Source organism: Thermobia domestica, chromosome 16 (assembly GCF_964235325.1).
Source record: "Thermobia domestica chromosome 16, izTheDome1.hap1.1, whole genome shotgun sequence".
NCBI classification, from domain to species: domain Eukaryota; kingdom Metazoa; phylum Arthropoda; class Insecta; order Zygentoma; family Lepismatidae; genus Thermobia; species Thermobia domestica.
Window position 1 is genome coordinate 181,084,017 of NC_137469.1, and position 18,871 is coordinate 181,102,887.

Sequence of the window (18,871 nt, forward strand, 5' to 3'; positions counted from 1 at the left end):
AAATTTTCGGGAAAAGTGTGTAGGCCCTGCCCTTAAATTTTATTAATTACCTTGGTGTGTAGTACAGGATCGTGGTATGTACTTTTATAACTTTCTTCAGTTATCTTGCTCCCTTTTTATGGAAAAATATTGTCATAACTAAATTTTGGGAGATTTTTTTGTCCTGATTTGTCCTCTGATAAGGTCAATGTCATTTGACAATTAACAGATACGTAAGGACCCTAGATTGCTGCTTTCTTCATGTGATTAGTATACATGTTATCACAATAAAAGTTTCCCGGGTATTAACACAATGGAAGGTCCCTGGTTCGATTTCTGGTGGTAGTTTTTGAGAAGGCGTGGTTCGATTTCCTGTGTGATTGAAAAAATGTAAAATGAATTCGATTCTATTTAAGCTTGCTAACTACTATGAAGGTTTTCACTTGAATTTGTGACTGTCTCATGGATTTCTTCCGAAGTAAAAACATAGGGCACACATTTTTTGATCCGTTGTCCGTCCTAAATAGTTGGCGTTGGAACAATGGATACTTCTGTTGTCTCGCCTTCGCTTTATAATCAACCAATGAATATTTATGAACTGCGTAGGAAAATGCTAACAGGTGTATCCCTAGACTGTCACTCATTGAATACAACCCCGCCTGTTGTCATCAATTAAGCAATGTAATTTTAAAATGCCTCTTTTCACATCTTGATTGTAAAATTATTTGGTTTCTATATGAATCTTTCTTAACTTTATGCTATTGCATTCTATTGAAACCTTTCAGTTTTAACCTCCCACGATTATGTATGAGCGGATAAGGGAGATGTGAACCTACTGATTATAGTGGAATCCAATCCACTTTTTTCGTTCAACTGTATCCCCACCGGGAATGGAACCCGGAACCACGACACGAAAGGCAAGCGTGCTAGCCTCTAGACCAAGCAGGGTTGCATTCTATTGAGTAATTATTATTCTTAAGAAATACTTTGACCATTTTCAGTTTTATAAAATTGAAGAGCTTTTCAATTATCACAATTTCCTAGCATTATATACCGGGTGTTTCAAAACAACACCGACAACGTTTGGGAGGTAATTCCTGGCACCAAGATAAGACAAAAAGTATAGATCAACCTGGGTGCACAAATGCTTCCTTTCGGAGTTATAGGCTGCTGAAAACATGAAAAAATTAACTTTAAAGTTCCATAGCTCCAATACTATGGGATCTACCCTAGTTGGGTCAAAACTTCACTTAGGAACTAGCATGTCCCTTATCCAAATATCCAAATTTCAGAATCCTGCGGTACTTCTGCAGCAGTTTTTACAGATGTAGTTGCTGAGTACTTCAACTATATGCCCTTAGCCAAACTCCCTCTATAAAAATTGTTGCGTGACTAGCACAGGATTCTGAAACATTATTTTTGGATAGGGCAGACATTAGTTCCTAAGCGAAGTCTTGGCCCGACTGCAGTAGGTCCCATAATTTTGGAGCTATGGACCTTTAAAGTTCATTTTTTCATGTTTTCGGCAGCATATAACTCCGAAAGGAAGCATTTGTGCATCCACGTTGGTCTATACTTTTTGTTTTATTTTAGTGTCAGGAATCACCTTCCAAACGTTGTTGTTGGTGTTGTTTTGAAACACCCTGTATAAATATTACCAATAAATAAATGCTTTTTATTATTGTGGTACAGTTATTAACACTAGTACACACTCTTCATTTTCTTTTATGGATAACGTCCGAACAAACCAATTTATTATTACTCTCCAGAGAATGTTGTTGTTTCCTTCAATCAAAACGAATTAAAATTGAATCTGGCATTAGTGATAGAAAAATGTGTAGAAAGTGTATATCCATCTTCCCTTATCAACGGCCATCAATTTTATATTTTATTACACAATACGTATGCATAATCATGCCAGTGATTCACGTATACAAACAGGAATTTTGCGTAATCATCTAAACGGTAGAGATTATATATCATTGGCATTTGATAGACATTGTTTTCAAAGAGGAATTCCTAACGATAACTGTGTTGTGCAACCCTTCTTTCCGTGAACAGTAACAAGAAACATGAAACCTCTGGTAATAGAATGCTTAAAATACACAAGAATAACATTACTTCATACCAATCTTTCATTACAATACGACGTTATGTATATTTCCGTTGATTTAATGTGTTGTTTTACGTACGTGTCGTGTTCTCTATCTTATTAAGAATTCTTGGTTTTCAGACAACAGAAGTGAGATGAATACAACTCAAACATATCTTGTTGCTACGCTATTTCTGGGACTCCATTACGAATCGGTAACAAAATCAGTTTTTTTTTCTTTTTTAATGGTATCGTATCGTAATTTACTACACACAATCATAGAATGGAGATGCAAATGAAAAATTGCAACGCAAAATTCGATGCTTCTATAATCGTTAAATGTATCTATTTATACTGACATGAGTTATTTTCACAAGAAAACAGAATAATGTAGTTTTTCCTTCTTAGTAGAATAGTTCTCATTTGATCTCACATAGTTGTGATAAAATTTTCCCCAAAAAACCAACGTTTCCGTTTAGATGCTTCTTTAGTTTTCATATCAATTAAGTTGTGGACTAGATACCTCATTACTGGAGACTGGCCATATAACTCACGAGAAAGAAATCATGTGCAGTTCTATATTTAATATAATTTGCACTGAGAATAATCCGTTATCCGCACAGCGGTATATTGTACAACTATACGGATTCCTTATGTTTACTACGGAAATCTAGGAAGTATACGTTATCCATATACTACATACTTTTGCCGCTTAGGCCGCGCCTCCATTGCTTCCGAGTGCGATGCGAACACGAATGCGAATGCAAACTGCCAATTCATGTGCCTCTACTAAATCCGAAGTTTTGCGAATCCGAATTAAGTTGCAATGTCTTTTTCAAAGCTTCAATTTGAAATATTTTTGCTTCAAAATTCGAAAATCAAAGTCTTGAGAAGCACGAAGAAGAGGAATATAGACAAATGATATATTTATATGAATCATTATTATTCGTAAAAGCATTATTTGTGGAACAAAAAGAAAATATAAATTGAATAAAAAGTTGCGGGTCGTCTAGAAATTTATACACCTTCCACTAAAAGTTCCTTCCTTACATCTGCTCATAATTTGTTTACGACGTATCTATCGTTTGTGTAATCTGGATGAGCTTGGTTTCACAATGGAACTTTATCAAAAGCACAACTTATTAAGCCATCAACATCTATTTCCAACTTTATTTTTTGTTATTTATTTTTTTTTTCAATCTCCGCACCTCGCAACGTCGTCTGTTTCGTGAAAAACAAACTTTTTTCTCTCACGTAGCGCTCAATTCCTCTGCAGACGGCTCTCCATTCGCACGAATTCGGACGAACAATCCTAGCATGTTGGGATCGTTCGCATTCGCATCCTTTCTTCGGTTTTCGCAATTCGCAGGTCGGAACTAGTCGAGGCACTCCAATTTATTTACACGGGCTGGGAAATTCGCATTCGCATTTGCAATCGCATTCGGAAGCAATGGAGGCGAAGCGTAGTCGGTAACGCTCTCGCCTTCGATTCCCATGAAGGCACTGGGTAGAAAACGTGTAAAACGATTTTTCAGGCCAGCTATCCTGAATGAGGTTTTCCTGGGTTTTTCTCATTCACACCAGGCAGATGCCGGGGTGGTATCTAACTTACAGGTCGCAGGCGCTTCCTTTCTTCCCTTTCCCCGGATTGTATGCTCGCCGAGGGATGTCATCCCTCAAACGTGACGGGTTAAATGGCTATAGATGCCAAAAGCCCAGAAATCTAAAATCGTAAATCTTTTTTCCCGCTTAGATGGAGCTCCTCCGTGGCTAAGCGGTTAGCGTACGCGCCTTTGGCGTGGGAGACCCGGGTTCGATTCCCGGCGGGAGCTCATGTGGTTCGGATTCCACGTTAATCAGTAGGTCCACGTCTCATATAGCCTCGCTGCTGAAAGGGACGCTAAACTAAAATCAACTCAACAACTCCCGCTTAGATGTTACATCATGCCGTTGCAGGATATATGACATCTAACAGTCTTCCGTATATCACATACATCTACTATGTTACATACGTCAGTTATATGTTACATACGTACATCTGTATGTGAGGTCCTGACGGCCTAGATACAGTTCTCTCGTTCGTACGGAAAATACGTTTATTTGGAACGCTTATACGGAAAGTACATATAACATATACTTTTTCAGTTATGTATGTGTTTGCTGTGCGTCCAAAAACTAAAGGATTTAGACCTGTAGTTTAACGTACGCCATATCCCTTTTCTCTCAGTGTGCAAATAATGCACTCGAATGGGCTTTCGAAATGGAGGTCCTCGGCTTACTTTACGGAAATTGCATAACTATCGAAAACCCAGGACTTTAACAATATACCTACTCCTTTTCTATCCTGTCCTTTCGAACTCTGCCGTACGGAATTCACAACTGAGGCATCTGCATAGATGTTTCATACAATTGGCCAGAAATGTCATTTTCCTACTCCATTTTGTTTCAGTGAAATGGCGAAAGAAAAGCAATGTTTCCTTTACAGTTCTTAAAAATGGAGAAACAAACTTGACCAGAGAATTATTTGGCGAGAATATGAGTGAGGAAGTTAAGACTTGTACAAAATTTAAGTTATTGTGCGTTTGTTATAAAAATATAAGTTCACTTTGTAGGCTGCGTAATGTCAATTCTCTGTTTCTTAGCGACATTATAATGTGTGCACTTAATAAAAACTCCATGAGAACACATTCAAGATCAGGTAACATCTTAGTAATTTGTAGAATGGTAAAGATAATGCTTTAAAAACTATTGTTATCATTTTTTCCTCATTTTTACTTTCAATTATTACAGCTAAGTATTAAAAGCAGAAGTCGTTTATTTTCATTATTGCGTATCGACGTAAAATAATTTTCATTTCCATTGCTCCCGAAAATTCTATACAAAAATTGTAAATAGCTATGCAAATTTAAATTTGTTTTGCATATTGGTATGCAAACAGGAAAATTTAAAAAGCGCTTATATATATTAGGGGTCCTAAAATTCCGGAAACTTTATTTTCTGGGAGGGATTTTTTTTTTCTTTCTTGGATTCAGAAAATTTCGATCTTGGTAAAATTTCGGAATTTGTAAAAATTGCTGTTTTACGAACACTGGATGTAGATTGATACTGTTCCTTTTCAACACTTAGGCGAAGGCTAACGTAGAGCACTCCTTTTATGAGTGGAGATCAACCAAGACATATCAGAAAACAAGAGCATTACCACGTCTCGATACAGCATATCAGCTTGTATAAATCATTTTGGAAATTCTAAATACACACTGGCGCAAATGCCGGGGGGACGAAGGGGACATGCCCCCCCCCCCCCCCAATAATCTGATGTGAAAAGTGCTTTTTGGGATAAGTGATGATTTGTGTCCGACTGCCACAAAGGAATGTAAGATGAAATTGATTTCTCTTGGCTTTTCCATTTTTTAAAAAGAATCGTATTTTGTAGTATTTCAAACTGAACTTCGTGCTGTAGTGCGTTTAGTAGTTTCATCAATATGTATTAATTCCACTTCCGCTACTTGGGCACAAATTGCAATAAATGCCAGAGGAGGATATGGCCCTCTCCTCATGCTGGAAAGTTGTCTCAGCTCTAGGTACGGACACAAATTCCGGAGAAATGGACAGACATGTCCCCCCAACATTGGAACTGGAGGTTCTCCCAATAATTCGATTTGAAAACTGCTTTTTGCATATAAGTGTGATGATTTGTGTCCGACTGCCAGAAAGGAAAGTGAGATAAAGTTGGTTTCTCTTGGCTTTTCCACTTTTAGTGAAATGAAGGCGTGCGGCTGTGCGTGACGTAACCTGATGTGAAATCTTATCTCGCCTAGGCCCTAGCATACGAAGAGTATATACAGTATCCAATGTCAGTAGAATCTATCTTTTCACTAAATGTGCATTTCATCTATTTGTAGTATCAGCCTAAGCATTTACTCATACTTCGTAAGCTAACTAACTCTATGGCCTATGGAACCAGGATGTTCAATGCCGCGTTCACAAAAACTCTCCACTGACTTCTATCCTTAGCCAACTGGATCCAGTTTCTACTTTGTATTCCAATCTTTGGGAGATCCATCTTAATATTGTTCTCCCATCTACGCCTTGGTCTTCCTAATGGTCGTTTTCCGATTGGTCTTCCAGTCAAGACTTTGAAAGTGTTTCTACTTTCTTCCATTCTAGCTACATGACATGCCCACCTAAGCCTCCTAGACTTAATGACCCTAACAATGTTTGGTAATCCGTATAAATTATGTAGTTCTTCGTCATGAACTTTCCGCCATTCCCGTTCCTCTTGGGTCCCAATATTTCTCAGGAGCTTGTTCTCAAACACTTTCAGTCTATGTTCCTCCCTCAGGGTAAGCGACCATGTTTCGAAACCATACAGAACAACAGGCATGATTTTCGTTTTATTTATTTTAAGCTTCAAATTCCTCGACAGAATTCGCGACGACAAAAGATTTTGAACCGAATAGTAACACGAATTCCCTGCTTTTAGTCGACATTTAATTTCCTCGTGAATATGATTTTCGTTTGTTAATATTGATCCTAGATATTTGAAACTATCCACTTTATCAAAAGTATTATTTAATATTTTAACGCATCCATAATTTGCTGTATTCCGGTCCCGACGCACTTCCATGTATTTAGTTTTCTTTGCATTTACTTCTAAACCCATGTCCCTGCAAGCGTTTAATAAGTTCTCTGCATTTCTTTCTATTGTTCTCCTATCATCCCCTATTAAATTTACATCATCAGCATATGCCATAACCTGGTGAATACCGTTCAACTCTAGGCCCTAGTTGCTATCTTTGATTTTCCTTATGGCGTATTCCAGAACGAAGTTAAATAATAATGGCGACAACGTATCTCCTTGTTTCAGGCCATTTTCGACGTGAAAGCTCGTGGACAAAAATTTTCCTACCCGGACTTTATTTTGGGATTCATTTAAACATATCTTAATTAATCTAATTAGCTTTCTCGGTATTCCAAGTTCTGTAAGAACGTTGTATGATGTTTCTCTCCTAACCGAGTCGTACGCCTTTCTAAAATCAATAAATAGTTGATATACCGGGGTATTGTATTCCCACTTTTTTTCGAGTATTTAGCGAATGGTAAATATTTGGTCGATAGTTGATCGATTTCGTCTAAATCCGCACTAATAATCTCCAATAATTTCATCTGCGTATGGGGTCAGTCTTGCTAATAGAATATTTGAAGGTATTTTATAGCATGTTGACAGAAGAGAAATGCCTCGATAATTATTACAGTAAGTTCTGTCGCCTTTCTTATGAATTACAATATGTGTGAATAACAAAGTCTACTTTTGTTTATTGGCAAGTTAATAAGTGTTTCTTTCAATCCTTCTACTTTGAATATATACTAAACAAATGTTTGCCTTTGGACCTAAATCCATATTTACGTTTGATTAAATTTATACCAAATGTGACATTAATAATACGTCAAAGGAATGAAAGCATGATCGTTTCCTTTGGATCTACTTTCGACAGGAGCTGTTATATTTTTCTCATGTATCTTGCAACCTGTACATCAAAACGTTAAACTTTGCAACACTATTACATATTAAACAGATATTTTTGTTCATCGTTATTCAGTCATCTTATGTAGGTAATAACATGAGGTAGTGCCATTTGAAAATAAAAGATGCATACCTACCTCGTTGGCAACACAGCGTCACTTACAGCATTGATGAGAATGCTTTTCAATAGCATGCATGGTATATGTAATGTAACTAAAATTTCTTAGATTGCTTAAGTACGTTTGCAGTTATTTAGATGTATCCTAAGACTTTGTCATTCTCAGGGTTCACTTTTCTCAAATTTTATTGAGTCATTATTTCATTATTTACGCCCATTAACAACTGCAACCTTGGTGTTTGTTACATCTGAGCAGCGACAGCCTATATAAATTTGTTATCAGAAAATACAAAACTCATTGGGAAGCATTCCATATTCTTCCATTCCATGTATACGTAGGGTAAACGATAGACGTGTTTCCGATCCTGTGCTCTCTACTGGAACAATTGAAAGTTTTAATAAAATCAAATATGAAACTTAATTTTTTAAATATCAATTTTTCAATTCTCTTGATAATAACGGTTTTCTTATTTCTTTCACAGACCACGCTGTTAAACCATGGCAGTCAACGAATTCGATGATATTCTGGAGTACGTCGGGGGCTTTGGACGTTATCAGAAGCTCTTGGTATTGGCATCTCTACCATTCTTCATTATCCTTACCTGCGTTTACTATGGACAGATGTTCTATGCCCTCACTCCCAACCACTGGTGCAGAGTCCCAGACCTCGCTAACTTATCGGAGGACGCACGACGCAGCCTCAGCATTCCTCAAGAGGGCAACAGCTACGACAAATGCAATATGTATGATGTTAACTACACACAGGTAAACTTAATGCTTAGATATAATATAAGCTTTAACGTAATTAATTTCTTATCAAATTCTATTCGTATTGTATATAGCCCTACTGCATATACCAAGACGGAGAGGTTCTCAACGACACTGATTTGAGGCCCCTCTAACATTATATCAACGTATACAATGCCTCTACCTAGCTCCAAAGAATACAGAATACATCTACATCACTGTTAGCGAGCAGTCCAAACATGGAGACTTGGAATCTTCATCTGTAAAATCCCACATGCGTATATGCACTCCTGACTGCTTCAATTAAATTGGTTGATTTCTCTCAACTTTTCAGGTTTCAATCACGTGGACAGATATACAACCCAATACACAGAGAAAAGTTGGTAGCTTTTTAAAACTGGAAAAAGGGGCCGTTGTCATAGAAACCACTGTTGCCATAACAACGAATCCTGTCACCGCTCGTCAATCTAAAACTGATTGAAAAAAAAATCTGCAACAAAAGTGATGCACAGAATAAGTCGTGAGTGGGAACCCTTCACCCCTGGTAGGGATGTTCATGAAGCTATCAGCTTATGCCTAATTATATTGGAATATAATTTCCATTTCTTAATTTCGAAACATACTAGGTTCGATCGAAACGAGAAAACTTTTTATCGGACTTCTAAAGAAAATAAAATCAAATAAATACATGACCGCGTTTATTACATATAGAATTCCCAGTCACGACCCCCTTTCAGTTTTATTAAAAAGAAATTAGAAGGAGGAGAAGAAGATGAAGAAAAGAAAAAGAAGATAGAAGAGGAAAGATGTAAAGTAAGAAGGTGATAAAGGGGAAGCTGTTACTAGATATTTTGAAAAATATGGTAAAGGGAAAGTGAATAATTATCGAATTGGGATCATTTCCAATAGCTATTGGGTGAATGTCTGGTATTAAGGTGATCAAAGGTAGACACATGTTAACCCATACATCCCCGATCTAGATCCATTTGACCCCAACTACCAAATTATCCCAATCTAGCTCGGAGATAGATGAGAAAGTTCAATTTTACCGTTTATTCAATATTTCCAGAAGTTCTAGACTAATATTCAATATTTGAGAAATGAACGACGAAGTTGATGGCATGTTAGAAACGACCACAGGAAAAAAAAAATCAGAGTATCACATATGTGTCGAAGATTTTGACTTTCACAGTTCTCTCATGATGATCATTCGTTCAGGCTACTTCAGTCCTTTTTACTTCCTTCATAGAGCCAACTTAAGTTAGTATTAACATTCAATGAGTTCAATTGATAACTACCAATAATTATAATAAATTACACATGTATGACAAGATAATGGATGCACTTAATACTAAACCTACATTTCACTCACACACACATTCATACAGGACAATGTATACTTCGGGTTGTATTTAGTTAAATTAAACTAACCTAACTACATTGCTATAGACATTTATTACATTTCAATAGAAGAAGATTTAGTTTGACATAACAAAAATTTTAATACATGAAAAGAATGTTTCATAAACATGCACAGAAATTCGCTACTTGCAACAAGATCAAATAACACATTTCCCTTATATATATATATATTAAAAGTTGAATTACATGAAAAAGAATTAAACCAAAGACGAAACAAGAAAAAAGAAGAAAAAAAAACTTCAAGGGTCAAGATATATTTAAAATTCAGTGCAATGAATACATATCGTTGCAGGCAAAAGAGAAAAAATAATTGGTTAATCATTCAAAAAAAAAACACTTTAGTAATATTTTATTGAGTCTTTGTCTCAATAGGAGACATATCGACAGTTTTATGAGTCTTTGTTTTTACGTCGATAATAGCTCCTTTTTTTTTCTTAACTCTCTTTACGCACTGTGGTTTGTGTCCATGAGAGTATTCAATTGGTTTTGTTTTAACTATAGACAACTAACTACTTCATATCACATATATGTTTATATTTTTCACTTTGTCACTCGACGCACTTGATCTAAAATTTCAAAGTTTGTTAATATTAAAGAAAAATTATCAAATCCAGTCACAGATATTGGGAACATATTTCCATGTTCCGGTATTCACATTAACTTATTAAACAGCTTTCAGTTCGTTGAATTTAAGATCACTAATTTTTTCCTAGTATAGATCTTGTAGTCAAAAGATTCTAAATATTGAATAGTTTGGTTTCCGATCGTAGGGGAAGGATTTGTTTCATGGTTTACTGATGGAAAAAGTCGTTGGAGGGGCGCACTGTTTCGTAGGTTGCTAATTTCACTCGCAAAGTAAATTTGGGTAAGGATTAGGGTTATTCTTATTTATCTTACGACCCGCTACTTGTTTTATTCACATGCAGTATTTAACATTATATTCCACTTTAATAGTTACAGAAATTAATAACAACTCAACAAAAAGTAATTTATGACAATTTACGCGGGAATACTATATATCACAAATAGTTAATTAATACCGAGTGTCAAAAATCTATGGCAACCTAACAAGACCAGGGTAAATATCGAGCCCATTACATACATACTCGCATATATATATATGTATTCATATTAATCAATACAATAAATTTCACTTTAATATCTATCTTAATATTTCGTCGACGTTTAAATTCTACATAACCATTCATATTCGACAAGTATTCATATTTTATAAATATTTATATTTATTTGGCTCAAAGACAAAACAAAAACCCTGACTATCAAAATTCACCTTTTTTCCTTCATAAGGTTGCAACATTGTATTTCATATGAATAAACCCGATAATCAATAATCATTTTCAATTTACTAAAGATCCGCGTATATATACAAAAAAAATAGCTGGTGTTATTTAATGAGTTGATATAAGAGGTGGAAACTGCAACAAATAGAGCAGGCACGTAACTCTTAAAACTATGTAAGTACATATATATATATGTATATAAAAAAAAATCAATGTTATTCGAAACTAGTGGGCCCAAACTATTAATACATACACACTATATGACCAATCAATAGAAATAAAAACCAGAAATCAGTAATCAATTGATATAAGTTGTATGATCAATGAATAACGAAGGTTTCTAGGAATCTGAAAGCATAGTGTACCTTCCCGTCAATTTCTCCCGTGGTGGATTGAATATCGCGAAAATGGTCCTGAGTTGTGCTGCAATACCTCCACGAATTGCATCCTTCGATGTCTCAGTTAGTACATACGATCGAAATAAGTGAAATGAATATTGTATGTTTTATGAGTTTCAGAAACCGGGGGGGGGGGGGCAAGGTTGAAAAATTTGAAAAAAAAAATCTCTAAGTAATGAAGACAGAGAGAGAGATAGAAAAGAAAGAAGACGAAGAATAGGGGCGCCAAAGACTTAAGTGAGAAATAACTAACGCTACAAAGACAGAAGTCGAATTTCACTCTCAACAAATCCTTAGCCAAAATATTATTAAAATGCCAAAAGGGTGGTCTACTCAAATACGTAGACTCAAGGAGCGCCCTGCTGCCAAGGAGCAAGTCTGTGTCTTGTAAATAATAACTTCACAAGTTATTGCTTGTAAAATTATTATCTAGTAACCGTATCCGGCCCAAACCAACAGGGTCCCGAAAATCGTCCGGAAGGTTGGAGTAGGCGTTAATTTAGGATTTCAAAGGAAAAAAAAATCATCCGACCACTTGGAAACTAGAAGATTCCAGAATAGTAATGAAATTAGAGTAATAGCTAAGATATCCCTAATTAGTGATTTGCCAAAATTAAAAAAATTAAATAAACTGAATTTTGGATCGGTGATTTCAATAACCAAAACATCACCGATAGCTACCCTGCGCAGACACGCCACAGTCTGGGATGTCGTTAATTTCCCTCATCTAATTAAACTAAGAAAAGAAACGAAAATACTTAAGGGGACTAGGGGTCGACATCCGGGTACGCTATATTTAGTAGCAGTTAATTTAATCGGATAGTCCGAACTGAGTTATATGAACACTGCACAATAAATAAATAAGGTAAGCAACAAAAAAAAAATCTCGGAGAGGCTATGAATGCTAAAGGTACAAATGACCGAAACCTGTACTTTTCGATGATCACAGGATATAGCAGTTGATTTTCTTAATTATCATTTCTGTCATCCTTTAGAAGTAATTCCCACATGATACTACTCTATCTATTGAAAGGCTTAAGATCTGGGGCTGTTATTATGAGGTACATAAATGCAAAGTAACACACAATTCCCAACTATAATTTACCTTCAAGTAGCAAACTCGGTTGGATGAATGCACTGGTGTGGAAGTCAAAACGCGAGAGATTTTTTTTTCTTTCTTTCTTCGTAAACATGTTCATATTTTCACTATATAAAATTCACTAGGCCTATCCATTTAAATATAGGGGTCGTCATCTCGTTCATATTATATATCATATTATTAACATATCATTACATTCATTCATTATCTACTAATTTTCGCACGAAGTAATATTTTATAAACACCCTATTTCGTACATTTTACACGCAGGCCATACACATATCTACATTACGCAGTAATAAATATATATATATATATAACTATCACAATCTATCACGCTCAAACCACCACACGATCACATTCATCGAACCACGTACTCTTTATTTCGAAGCACCCAAATTGTATTTACCTTGCAGGTTTAAAAAAAAAAAATCATACATGTATTTACGGAAAGTTAAATTGTCAATGATTAATCTATTTCTGATTTGTTGATAAAACTGAAGCAACAATGGAATTTTCGACAGCCACGGGAAAAAAAGAATTTAATACTACATTTTTAAACAAACAGTAACAGCATATGGGCTTTACTTCTATTAAGAAAATAGGTGTTCTTTATTTCAGCGGATTATTCATTAACTACTGGACCTAGCAAGCTGAAATTTTCAGTACAGTAAGATCTCATGCTATTTTATACGAAGGTATACTCATCCGAACCGAAAAGCATGTCCACGGGAAGTAATTTGAGAATAACTGTCCAAAATCAAACAATCTAAATCACTAAGTCATGCGATGTCGTACTGTCAACAAACAATTGACTACCGAAAACTGACGCTATGGCGCTGTAGTGGAGGCATAATTTACCGTGTACTGAAATGTATACTTGTACTCATTAATCAGAAATTTAATATTTACTCTGGTTTATTTATGTTAGAAAAATGGTACTAAATTAAAGCATATTTATACACTGTCCGAATCGAAAATTCACACACTCACACAAAACTACTAACTACATACACCACTGTTAGTACTACACATAAAGACAACTAACTAAACTAAACATGCACCATTTAGTTACATGCATGTTGACGAAAATAACCTAACACATTAAATTTAAAATACATTACTCCCTCGTCGATATATACATAGTCGGCTCTATTTAATTTAAAGGGGGTAAAATGAGAAAGGTAAACACTAGGTCTAATTGACCTGACCAATTGTTTACATAATGATTGCCAAAAATTGATGCCCTGGGGGAACCTTAACGAGGTTTATGGAGGGACCCTTCCCCTGAAAGGGGAAAAGGCCCTAAAACGAACAATAACTAACCCATTCCCCCGCTAGAACTGGTTCAATTTGGAAAAGGGGATAGGAGCCCTTTTAAGCTAACTTAAGCTGCCATTATTATTATTCACTTTACAACCATCAAACCTACGTACATGCGATTACTGAATAAATAATAGAAAGTCACATTTACTTAATACACGAACAACATGCACCAAACAGGTCGTAATTTCCCTAATCCCTACTTGAGTTTGAAATAAAAGAAGTAAAGTCACTCTTTCACTATTGTCTATTCTCGATAGGCAGCAAACATGGCTTCCTAGTAAACAGAAATCCGGAATTTGTTATTTCACTGAATTGCAGCTTCTTTATCAAAATTCGTGGATTTTCCGGGCTCCTATTCCGTTGTAAATCTTTAACTATTGAATTACATTATATGTTACCTTAGTTGTCCTTGGAAATTGGAATTCTTCCCGAAAAATATGTAGCACAAAATTCACAAGCTGCTCCTTGCAAGGTGTCTTCGATTGTTCTGATAACATTGCGCCGAAAAGGCCAGAGGTAGGAGAATTCCTCCAATCAGAACGAAAACTTTAGCCGCGGAAATTACAAAGCAAATAGAAATTTGGCAAATCCAGATATAACCGGAACTGAAAGTGACTATGGACTAGTGAGAGGGGGTGAGGGAAAGATTAGGTACCTGGCTAAATTCTACATTGGTCTGAAATTAAGGAAATTTATATCCAATAACGGAACTATGTTTCGGTATGACGTCAGAATGGTAAACCTTGTAACTATTCAAGTTATATATCCGTAAATGGGATTTACACTTAATCAAAATATAAATAAATATATTATACAGTGGGAATATGGTTACTAACAAAACCTTTGGGTTTATTATATTTAATTCGAAGTAAAGAGAGTAAATAAATTGTGTAACTAAACCGAAATTGAATAAAAAAAAAATTACTAGGTACAGAGTGCGTAAAAAAAAATTGCCATTACTTTCAACTGTAATGGTACATTACATTTTATACCTAGAAATGATTTTACCGTAAAGTTGTTATTCCCAGTGGGTAAATTGTTATCGATACCGCGATGGCTCAGTGGTAGAGCGTTCACCTCCGGTGCTTGGGGTCTCTGGTTCGATCCCAGCTCGCGCTGTGTAGACTTTGTGGTGGACAAACACCGTGCTCGTGGGTTTTTTCGAGGTTCTCCCGTTTCCTCCCACTTTCTTCATTCCGCCATTTCATTCATTTCTCATAATCACCGTCTCCTTTAGCCTAACCGGCATAAGCGTGGGACGTAAAACTTAAAGATTTCATTTAATTTTTCATCAGCATATTCAGTGTATCATTGGCGTCAGGCAAACGCGTTAGGGTCCCTTTCAATGGTTTATTCCGAACGCATATGTCCATGTGATTTAACTCACTCAATAGGTGTAAACATTATAATGTTGTTTGCAGCAATTTGATCTCAAATCATTCTGGAGATATGATAAATGCTGTTAAAATTTGCAACACTGCTTAAAATAGTATGTAATTCTGAGAGTTTATTGTAATTATGGCTAAGAAAATGTATTACTGTAATATGACAGAAGCAAAGAAAATAGTATTTTTATCTGCATAAAAAGTATATAAACTATACATGAGAATTATACCGCCATCTAAAAATATAATAATCAGAGCGACATTCATTTTATTCACAACTTAAATAGGATATTTTCGCTCTTCAATGTTTTCATTTCAAATTTACTATAAAATAATAGAAGTCTAGTTTGTTACCAGTGCAATGTTTTTAAACGAATAATAATAATAATAATAATAATAATAATAATAATAATAATAATAATAATAATAATAATAATAATAATAATAATAATAATAATAATAATAATCTGCAGATTTGTGAAAATTTTGTTGAATATAATAAACTGAAATAAAGTATTCAAAGTGAATGACAATTTCTTGCAACCAGTCAGAACACATTAATCTGTTTTATTTTAATTATAAATGCAAAAGTAAAGAATTTGTTCCCTGCACCATAAGTTTAAAACATTTTTCAAACAGTATTAATTAATTAGACACTGGCAGTAAAATTTCTGCCGACCTCTCTTGCTTTTTGTTACATTAAAGTACGAATTCTCTTTTAAGTTATTAGTAACTCATTACTAACATGTCGAGTGCGAGGTGCTTGCTATTAGCAACATTTTTTCTTTGTTATTGTGTAAAAGTCATACTGCCTAGGTACATTATATGTTTCAACTATCAGCAAATTTTCATGATTGGAAAGGAAATGGATGTACAGAGACAAAATCTCGTTGGCGAAACATCGCGGGCCAAAATCTCGTCAAGACAAAACCTTGCCATGGCATAAGAATATACATAAGAGTTTCTGGGATTAATAATAATAATAATAATAATAATAATAATAATAATAATAATAATAATAATAATAATAATAATAATAATAAGAAGAAGAAGAAGAAGAAGGGGGAGGAGGAGGAAGAAGTCCAAAAATGCTTACTTTAGTAACTAAAAGCGTAAACAAATTAATGGGTTAAAAAGGAATGGATATACATAATAGTAAAATAACCAAATTAGAGAAAATTCTTTCCATCGAATCTATTTTAATTCAATTATTTGATGAGAATGAATTGTGAATATTACCAGGGGTTCAAAATTTATGCAAAATGTCAAATAGGACTATGTCATGAATCTTTAATTTAAGAAAATTAAATTGTGTTTACAAACACTCCTGAACAAAAACAAGTAGAAACATATCGTAGCGGTTTCAAGAATTCCATTTTTAAGGAAGGAGAAGCCGATTTCTCAAGTTTTCTTCAGATTCAAGAAATTAAAGTGGCCTTGCTCAGTGTTTCTTCCAGACTTTTTTTTTGAAGGGGGCACTGCCTCCCCGGAGCTCTGACAGTGCCCCCCTGAGGAGACCAAAATAATCCGTCTATAATATAATAATAAATAGAATAGTATCAACAGTTCCCCCCCCCCCCGAAATACTAAGTGTTATGTCAGTTTGATTATTGTAAATTCCATATTTTACTAGGATTTCAAAATTTCTAACAATAATCGAGAATCTCAAAAGCCCCTCAAGCTAGGAGGATGAAAGTCGTTATATAAACACCTCATTCATCACAAATTAATTCGTGTACTATACCGTTGCTGAAATTACTTTTAAGAGAGAAGAGCAATTTCTATAGGTTTTTTATTTTATTTTATTATTATTATTTTTTTTTTTAACATTCAAATAGATGGTGTCTGTTTTATCATCACCACAAACTTGCTGAACCGTTTGAAATAAACTTTCTGTGTTCTGTACTGTACTCAAAAGTATTTTGAAATTGCAGGAAATATTTTCGGTTTCTGTCCATGAGAAGAAATCAAATACAGTAACAGTTTTCAACTTGGCCACCTGCTCATCTTGGCCTGGTTCGTCTTGGACGTGCATTTTCCCATAAGACATTCGTTACTTATTATTCTGTAAGTTGGTCATCTGTCTATCTTGGAAATTGGCCGCATTGAAGCAATGTTTATCCTTTGATGATAATGATAAATTTACCTGCGTATCTTGGCCACGCAAAATACCGTTTTGTTATTTTTCTTAACTCTTTCGTATTCCTATATGAGAGGCAGATGTTCTGTATTTGTGACTGGACAGGGTGTCTGTTGGTCACGAAAGTCATGGAAAAGTCACGAAATCAGAAAACGGTCATGAAAGTCAAGAAAAAGTCACGAAATTTAACTTTTGGGTCACGATTTTTTTTAACTGTACAAATATAAGTATAGACTGGAAAATTTTGTTCTATAAACCGTCAAAATTCATCACCAAAAATGTCTATGGACGGGTTTAGACGCTACCAAATCGCAAGCAAATCACGCGTCAATCACATGAATGAAAATTGGGCCCAATTCAGACCCAAATTCGCTCTTGAGAATGTTACTAAATTTTATGGTTTGAGAAAGAAAAGGTCACGAAATTTCAATTTGGAATTTTAGTAAATACCCTGATGGATTCCCACGATTTGTTCTTGGAGGTCAAGGCCAGAACACTGCCCTGAGAAAGAGATAGTGAAGGAAGATGTGAACCAAAAAAAAAAAAAAAGAAAAGAAAGAAAGAAAAAGAAAAAAGAAAAGAAAAAGAAAAAAGCACGTACAGGAATTGAGAAAATGCTTGTACTTCTTTCATCAGTGGGGAGCTTTAGTAATTCCTTAAAATTCTCAAGGTTAAAGCTAACCATCTCAATTGTCAACTATTGGCTCCTTACAGCTTGTCGAAAGGTAGCGGAGGTTTTGAGATATGAATTCCCTTAAGATAAAAGAAATCAAGTAATACTAGAAATCCTGTTCTAAAAATCCAGCAACCACATTTATTTTCTGTAAGTTGGCCACTTTTCAATGGAACCAATGATGGCCAACATACACAGGTTTCACTGTATCTAGTTTTACGTTCCTGGATTATGCACTGAGGCTAAAAAAGACGGTATGGTGATAAAGAATAAAATGGTGGAATGAAAAATTGCCAGGAAAGGAAAAAACCTCGAGGAAACCCATGCATAAAGGGTAAGGGGAAAAACAAGGAATGTCCATGTGTGTGCTTAGACGGGTGCTTTGCCCTATCTGTTGATGACTCTTGGTACTATTTGACTGTATATGCCATGCATGCGTAGATGTAGAAATGTCCAAAGAAAGGGACAAAAGATTTGTCTAACCCTATTGATTTTGTACGCAGTTTACAATATTAAAACGTCGCGTCGTTTTCTCGAAAATACAGTTTTGTGACATTCCTTCTTTTTTTTCCCTTTACCCTTCGCATATGGTGTTTATTCACCACAAACTTCACTTAGCACGAGCTGTGATCGAACTAAAGACCCTATGCAGCAGAGATGGGCGGTC

The 18,871-nt window shown here is 35.2% G+C and overlaps 1 protein-coding gene across 2 annotated transcripts in view; it reads left to right on the top strand.

Moving 5' to 3' along the window:
- The window catches only part of LOC145673528 (carcinine transporter-like), a 146,609-nt gene that overhangs the window by 77,824 nt on the left and 49,914 nt on the right, over window positions 1-18,871 (top strand). For both annotated transcript variants that reach the window (XM_081743317.1, XM_081743318.1), the window contains exon 2: window positions 8,196-8,478. In XM_081743317.1, the coding sequence (XP_081599443.1) occupies window positions 8,212-8,478 (267 nt within the window). In that variant the 5' untranslated portion in view covers window positions 8,196-8,211. The remainder of the gene's footprint in view (window positions 1-8,195; window positions 8,479-18,871) is intronic.